The sequence below is a fragment of the Micropterus dolomieu genome, linkage group LG23 (assembly GCF_021292245.1).
Source record: "Micropterus dolomieu isolate WLL.071019.BEF.003 ecotype Adirondacks linkage group LG23, ASM2129224v1, whole genome shotgun sequence".
NCBI classification, from domain to species: domain Eukaryota; kingdom Metazoa; phylum Chordata; class Actinopteri; order Centrarchiformes; family Centrarchidae; genus Micropterus; species Micropterus dolomieu.
Window position 1 is genome coordinate 23,195,529 of NC_060172.1, and position 8,653 is coordinate 23,204,181.

The 8,653-nt window shown below is 38.0% G+C and overlaps 1 protein-coding gene across 1 annotated transcript; it reads right to left on the reverse strand.

The window, feature by feature from the left end:
• Positions 1-3,619: 3,619 nt before the first annotated feature.
• On the reverse strand, positions 3,620-7,266 carry LOC123963960 (beta-1,4-galactosyltransferase 4-like; the record flags this gene model as incomplete). Its single annotated transcript, XM_046041098.1, has 4 exons — positions 3,620-6,483; positions 6,621-6,725; positions 6,824-6,946; positions 7,076-7,266. Coding segments are annotated over 4 exons (555 nt in total), but the record flags the coding sequence as incomplete, so codon positions are not given.
• Positions 7,267-8,653: the final 1,387 nt, after the last annotated feature.

An 8,653-nucleotide genomic window follows, 5' to 3' on the forward strand; every position in this document is an offset into this window, starting at 1 on the left:
ACCCACGGTACCACTGAGCTGCTGGGCTGCTCTGAAATACTTCAGTGAAATAATTTGACATGGTCACATGATTTTAATCAATTATAAAAAAACGGCTGACTTTCCATCCAATAGTTTAGAACGTGTGTGAACCCAGCCAATATATTTGGACATACAGTGGACAGAAAAAGTCTACACACCCCTGTTAAAATGCCAGGTTCTTATGATGTAAAATAATAAGACAAAGATAAATCATGTCAAAACTTTTTCCACCTTTAATGTGACCTATAATGTGAACAGTTAAATAGAAAAACAAACTGAAATCTTCGAGGGGGGAGGGGGAAAAATGAAAAATAGAAACCTTACAATAACCTGGTTGCATATGTGTGCACACCCTCTTATAACTGGGGATGTGGCTGTGTTCAGGATTAACCAATCACATTCAAACTCAGGTTAACTAGAAGTCATTACACACATGCCATCATTTCAAGTGACTGATTAATCACAAATAAAGTTCAGCTGTTCTAGTAGGATTTTCCTGATATTTTCTCAGTTGCATCTCAGAGCAAAAGCCATGGTCTGCAGAGAGCTTTCAAAGAATCAGAGAGATCTCATTGTTGAAAGTCAGGAGACGGGTACAAAAGAATTTCCAAAGCATTAGATATACCATGGAACACAGTGAAGACAGTCATCACCAAGTGGAGAAAATATGGCACAACTGTGACTTTACCAAGAACTGGACGTCCCTCCAAAATTGATGAAAAGATGAAAAGAAAACTGGTCAGGGAGGCTTCCAAGAGGCCTACAGCAACATTAAAGGAACTGCAGGAATTTCTGGCAAGTACTGGCTGTGCGGTAAATGTGACAACTATCTCCCGTATTCTTGGGCTATGGGGTAGGGTGGCAAGACGGAAGCCTTTTCTTACAAAGAAATACATCCAAGCACAGCTGAAGTTTGCAAAAACAAACATCATGTCCCCCAAATGCATGTGGGAAAATGTATTATGGTCTGATGAAACCAAGGTAGAACTTTTTGCCCATAATTCCAAAAGGTATGTTTGGTGCAAAAACACTGCACATCACCCAAGGAACACCATACCCATAGTGAAGCATGGTGGTGGCAGCATCATGCTTTGGGGCTGTTTGTCTTCAGCTGGAACCGGGGACTTACTCAGGGTGGAGGCAATTTTGGCACAAAACCTTCAGGTGTCGGTTAGAAAGATGAAGAGGAAGTTCACCTTTCAGCATAACAACGACCCAAAGCATCCAAATCCACAAAAGCATGGCTTCACCAGAAGAAGATTAATGTTTTGGAATGGCCCAGCCAGAGCCCAGACCTGAATCCAATTGAACATCTGTGGGGTGATCTGAAGAGAGCTGTGCACAGTCGATGTCCTCGCAATCTGACAGATTTGGAGCGCTTTTGCAAAGAAGAATGGGCAAATATTGCCACGTCAAGATGTGCCAAGCTAATAGACTCATACCAAAAAGACTGACTACTGTAATAAAATCAAAAGGTGCTTTAACAAAGTTTTAGTCTAAGGGTGTGCACACTTATGCAACCAGGTTATGAGGGGTTTTATTTTTCATTTTTCCCCCTCAAAGATTTCAATTTGTTTTTCAATTGAATTGTTCACATTATAGGTCACATTAAAGGTGGAAAAACTTCTGACATGATTTATCTTTGTCTCATTATACATCATAAGAACCTGGCATTTTAATAGGGGTGTGTAGACTTTTTCTGTCCATTGTAAAGATTATGTCTGGATTTTATATTTAATCTAAAGGACTTGGGCATTGTTTTCCATAACTGTGCTATTGCAAATAAAGATATGAACTTCCCCCTGATGAATTCTTACACTCTACAGTCATACAAGGGTTATTATGATTAAAGGCAGGAACAACACTTTACACATCATTCTATTTCCATATCTGAATGGACTAGTTTGTAGAGTATCTCATAGTGTTCTGACTTGCAGAGGTGATATTTTTGTGTTAAAAGTTTTGTGAATGTCACATGTGAGCTAGATGACCAGGCCTGGCCTCCACAAGACAAAGCTTTCTTTCTGCACCATAGGAAGAGGAGATGACATCATTCTGTCCATACAAAGCTTCAGACATCCCGCCCTTTCTGTGCTCTGGTAAAGGGAAAAAAAAAAGTCTAAGCTAAGAAGACATTTCATTGTATCTGAATAATAAGGGGTTATTCTTGTCCTTACTTTTAGTACTTCATGTCCTTCATGTCCTCAGAGTGATGCAATGTCTTAATGGATATAAATTTGCATCTGCCAGAGTGGAAATGATGCAATGAGGGAAACAGACAAAGTACTCCTTATATAAGAAATGTTGTTGATTTGAAGGTGGAGACGACACATTTTTAAATTCAAGTTACATGTTAAATACCTCAATAAAGTTTTATGTACAAGCCTGAAACAGCCAGCCTAAATCTTGAGAGAAATTTGTGTATTCTGACGCTACACATAATATGGTTACTGTGATACTCCAAATAAATAAAACTGAATCATTAAGGCACGAAACCATGCTAAAATTTAATTCGAAAAAGGATTTCACTTGCTGTCAGCTGTGGATTTTAGGGAGTAGTACTGGCCAATTCCTGTTGGGGATACTATAGTCTATATTCACACACAGTATCTCTCTTTTCACCAACAAAGTGTCATGGAGGCACTAAACTGCATTCAAAGGGAATGTGAGGAGCTGATTTGATCCACCATGTAATGTTCAGTGTTCAACCTAATCAAAGTCCACTAGCAACTCTACCACCCTCAAATCCTGGAGAATTAAATATCATAGCAACTCGTTTACATAAATCTGTTGGGTTTTTTTTTCCTGAGGCCAAAAAACTGTTCCTTGAGGAAATGGCTGGTCTGATTTGTGATATATTTTTATCAAAAATGTCTTTATTTAGCTCACATTTGTTGTTTTTCCTGTATTTGGTCCACACTTGTCCTATGTGTGACATCTTCCCACATGTCTCACAAAATCCAGATATCATCATGATTCATTAAGGCTACTATTGCACAAATTGCCTGGCAATAAAAGCACACATTCAGTAATTAACAAGGACCAAAAGACGTCCCTCAAGATGTTTTTCCAATAATTGATATTGTGCTGTCAAAGACCTCTTCTGGCCATAATTATGCACTGCAGGCTGTTGCCATCTTGGTGGGACTGTTGTCTGCTGTCAAAATACTAAATACCATCACACAGTAACAAAATAAGCAGGGGGGTCGGGCGTTTTATGCTGAAACCATCCACTGGAAGGGATAGGGCAAGTGGAGCAAGGAGCAGTGGTCAGGATCTGGTCATGACACCGGGAATATCAGAAACTAAAATAATAGTTTTAAATCCTCAACATTATTCTCAACATTAGACATTTTTCAATTCAAATCAAATTTCCACAACAAAAGCAGCTTAATTCCCTTAAACAGCATAAGGATTTAATTGTCCCAATTACAGTATTTGTTGCAATCAAGCAGCCATCGTCGATATTTAGAACCCTTTCCTGACAAAAATAAAACAAACACCTTAATATTCATGTACATATCTTATGGGGTAAAATCAAAATTGTGGTGCCAAGACTGTGCATTTTTGCCCTGGAACACATAACACCATGAGCCCATTCATAAGAAAAAGTACCATTTATTATACCACTGCTCTAAAAAGAAAAATAATGCTATTAAAAGTGAAATGTATGATCAGTGTTCTCCAATTAATACAAGCCAAACATCAGTATACTAAATGACATTCCCTAATGGCATCTCTTTGAATTTCATACAATGATTCATATTAAAAAAATTACTCAAATAAAAAGTTTTTGATGCTACACTATTACTACACATTTTCTAGGAGGGGATCATGTAACAAAATCTTTTTCAGAATTTGTAGTGTAACTTCTGCACTTGCAATATATTTTTACATGTAAAAGTTTTCAACCCACTGTAGAAACCCTCCCCCCAAAACATTCATTCAGGAGTGGAGTGGTCTAGTTTTCTAAATGTATATCTTTATAATGGCTACCGAATACTGCAGATTTATGAAGCGTTGTTCAGTCAATCAGTGTGAAAGCTAGAGCAATCTGTAGTTATTATAAAGTTCTAGTCTAACAGTTCAATATGTACATTAATTAAAATAAAATGAAATATTTATTTCTTTATCACACTTGAGTGAATCACACACATTTCTTTTTTTTTTTAACTTTACATTACTTTAAGACTAAAACAGAGTTCATCCAAAGATGGTCAAGGTCCTCAAGATCTGTAAATAAAGCCAGTTGGCCCAGGGCAGCCAAAGATGATAATAATTTAGTTTAGTTCTTTAGTAGCCTACCAAAGAGCAGGCTTTATTGCTCAAATCAGGTTGTTTTTATTGACTTTTCCCATTATTTTCAAAATGTGGCCATAGAGGTTAGCGTTTGCAGTTTTATTTTTAAGTAGACTCCACATGGAAGAAAGGGAATTCGTGAGCAAATGATAATGAGGATGAGGAGACAGAGAGCCAAATATTTAATCCTGGCTTTTGTGAAGCAATTTATTCTACGCTTTATTTCCGCTAGTGCAGAATTGTGACAACTGTTGCTCTGGAGTGAGTCAGTCACATGAATTCCAATCTGACCGTTCACACTGAGGTTTAAAAAAATTTGATCTGTATCTGACGGACTACATATGAAAGTGGCACAAATTTGAACTGGAAAAGATCAGATTCCATGTTTTGTACACAAAAAAAAAGAGAACAAAACTATCTGATTCAAATTTGAGCAAACGTTGACCAATATAAATATAATACCAATACCTTAGTTGACCAATATAAATATAACTTATCACCATTTTCAAAATAACATTTCAGTTGAGTATCACTTAATATGATTAGTCCTCTATATATTATTATTGCTTTACAGTGGTCCGTGTTTCATCTTCTGCACACAAGGTTCATCTGTTGTCTGCTGTAGGGCTGATGCAAAACTATAGTTATTCTGTACCCAAAGTACTAATGTTTAAATTTTTTAATCCTTCACTTTATGATGCACAGCAGTAATGTCAGGAGATTAATGTTAATGATATCCTCTATCAGCAAACACCAGAAACAGCCATTCATTTGTATTTCCTACTTTATGTCTGTGGTTGTCTTATTAAAAGTTGTTGCCAGATCCAGTACATGTACACTAGATGCATTTAACCTAAAAGAGTGTGTGAATGTGTCTTTACCTTTATATTGTTCTTTATTTGCACTTGAATTAGAGGAATTCTTTCTTTAATTTTTTTTTAAGGCAATAAAGATTTTTGTTGATCTGTGTCTAAAAAAGCCAACTGTGCTTCAACACTGTAAAACATGGTGACTCTAGGGGGATAATTACTTTTTTATAGGCACTGTAATTGTTTTAGGCATTAGTTTGATGTTAGCATGTTCTGTCTTTCTGCCATTTAGCAGGAAAATTCATTCAGCTTTAATGAAATAATTACTCTAATCAACTGATCACTTTACATCAGATTACACATAGTCTACGGTTGTGTGTAACATGTCATTGTCACCTACGCTACCAATCAAACATCTCCAAGCAGCCTAGACTCAAACCTAAACATTAACTTTGATCTTACAGGCTCTGCACACCTACAACAGTGATCTCTGTTATCTGGCTAATTAGACTTCTGCTCAGTCTAACGTTGGGCAGAGCTATGCTGGGAAACATGAGGTCACTACATTCTATGTACTCGTATTAAAAGGTGCAAATAGTTTTGCCCTAATAGAAGCAATGTAACATGAGCTTAACAGAGATTTCTATCAGTCAGTCAGTCAGTCTGTACCTCCCAGACAGTCCTGAGCTAATGTCTAATTAGGCAAAATATGTAACAACACCTGCATCTGTAGAGGCTTTAGAAAAAGTCAATGCATCCACAGAATAAAGCACACAAAATACACATATATAAACTATCAGCATGTTTTATGCTGTAATATATCATGCTTAAGACATACATATAAATAAAGAGTCTGACAGGTGTATGTTTCAGCAATACATTTACAACAATACCAGGAATATTTATATTATTTGAAAAAAGCCAATCATTAACTGACAGGAAAATAAAATTGTTTTAATTCTTTTTTCCTTTATTTTTTTGCAGGCTCGTCACAATATAAAAAAATTAAGGCATCATGATAGGCAAAAAAAAAAGTCCAATGATGTAGTTGCCTGCTGAGCTTAGTTTTAATATGTAAACTAATCAAAAACAATGTGTATTTTGTGTGCTTAACATCTTGGACACAGTAGTAGCTTCTCTGCAGTCTGTGGTCTAAACATACTGTATAAAATATATCACAATATGTTGGGACCACAGCAGGGTTTCCTGTTTGACATCTCAACTCCGTGGCTTACCAATGTCCACAGTAACATTCACATAAAGAGGCAGCCTCTCTACTGACAAAGTCTTATATGAGCAGCTATTGAGTCCATCCCTTCTCCATATCTGTGGTGTTCTTCCCAACAACCTCATCCTGGGAAGCAAAAAAAATATATTAAAAAAACATTAATTCAAGAGATTAAATTTGCAGCATGAATCAGGATGCATACATTTAACTGACCAATAATGAAACAAGCACGACACATTATCCCCAAGTCTACATGTACTAACCTGTCTCTGTTCACTTCATTGCCACTGTCCCGTTGGTGAAACACCATGGTATAGCGAGCTATATCAGGGGGTGGCCGCAAAATTTTCATGTTCTGCAGCCCAACTCTGCACAAGAATGAATGAATGAACATACACCATATATCCTCCTGGGATAAAAAGAGACACTAATGATCTTAAATACCATTCACTTGTTTCTGTCTCACCTGATGCGAAGGTCATCATCCTCTCCACCCCAACCCCAGTAAGTATTTGAGAATCCATTCACTTTGAGAAACTGGTCTTTGGTCATTGCTGTGACTCCTCCAAAGTAGCCTTTGTAACGTAGCCTAAGAGTAGAAGAATATGAAGAAACATTACAGTTCTTTGTTTAAGATTTTATCTGCGCTTTCAAGAGAACATCAGCCAAAACTGCTGACTCATGGCTTTGAGGAATTTACTCGGAGTCACATGCTTACTTGTATCCTGTGACGTTCCGGCCAACCACCAAATGTTTGGGATGCTTGTCACAGGCATATAAATTGTGATCATTTTCAGGAACCAGGTCCACATCATGGAAGATGAAGCACTCCCAATTGTAGTCTTTCAGTGCCTCCAAATACCCGACGTTCAGTAACTTGGCACGGTTAAAAGTTGCATCACCAGCCTTTTAAAACAGAAACACAGTAACAAAAAATCACCATCTGCTATTGTCCATTATGGACTACAGTTTAAAGCTCAGCATAGATGTCTGAGTTCTTCTGTTGTATCACCCCCCTTTCATCCGTTTTATGCATTGAAAATAACAATGATTTATAATAGGTAGGAAGGTCAGAGTACAGGGTCAACTACAGAATTTTTTTTGCTACTCGTGTGGGCCAGTTACTAACTAACTATAATTGTTGGCGTCATCATATTCAGGCTATTATCATAAATTACAAAGCAGCCGGTGAATGTGAAGGAATGTCGGTGCTTTATTCTGGTTGATTTCTATAAGTATCCACCATTGGAGCCAGACACAAACCTCAGTAGGGAACCAGATGACCACATAACCAAAACATTGTGAAGCATTTTGTACAATTAAGGCAGAAAGGAAACGAACTAATCAGGATAAATAGGTGACGTGTGCGTGTGTGAGCCATAGGCTGCGGTCGAAAGGTAAAAAAAATCTCCTTTCCTAACCACCTTTCCTTGAATTTGATGAAAAACATCATGAGATTCAATGAAAGATGTGAAGGAGAATTCATAAGGACTTGCTCTTGCTACTTGCTAGGAAAAGAGGACTGCGGGGCTCAGAGAATCCGAATGCTCTTTTCTAGGCAACGTAATAAGCAACGGCGGATGTTACTGACGTGACCTGCTGTGATGAAACTACAATCTTCTGAAGTTGGACTACAAAATGTGCATCTTTGACACTGCGCCCTGTGTTGTTTTAATGCAGGCCATCTAAAAAGGTGGACAACACGGTGGAATTCATTACTAAATAATCAAGATAGCAAAAAGGCCTATAAGGTATGAGTCACAAAATAATGGAAAGGGTTGTCACATTGAGAATGCTTGCTCACACTCACCCTCCTGCCCACCCATAGCCCATTTATCAACATGAATGCTGATTATTGTATGTAAACACAGTGTTTGCCACAGAATGACAGCGTAACTGTGGCGAGAGAGAGGGAGAGAGAGTGCCCGAGCGTGAGGAGGTGCTAAGCGAATAGTATAGGCTATGCGCAGCTCTGTAATGAAATACGATTTTACCAATAACCAGGGACGTAGGTATTGACAGTTCAGACAGTGCAGCTGCACTGGGGCCCACACTGTACAAGACGGGAGAGGCCCCGCCGAGTTACGAGCTGGACTTGTGTCAGTTACACGGTAAAAAAAATGCATCAAGTCTCATCAATCAATGTAAACACCCAGTTCATCTTCAACTGTTCTCTAGTCATGATGTTGAAGTGGTACACACACACACACACACACACACACACACACACTCATATGTGCATTTCCCCCTTTGCCGGGGTGTCTGAAACCACAAACTTTTGGCTGACTGCAGTCAG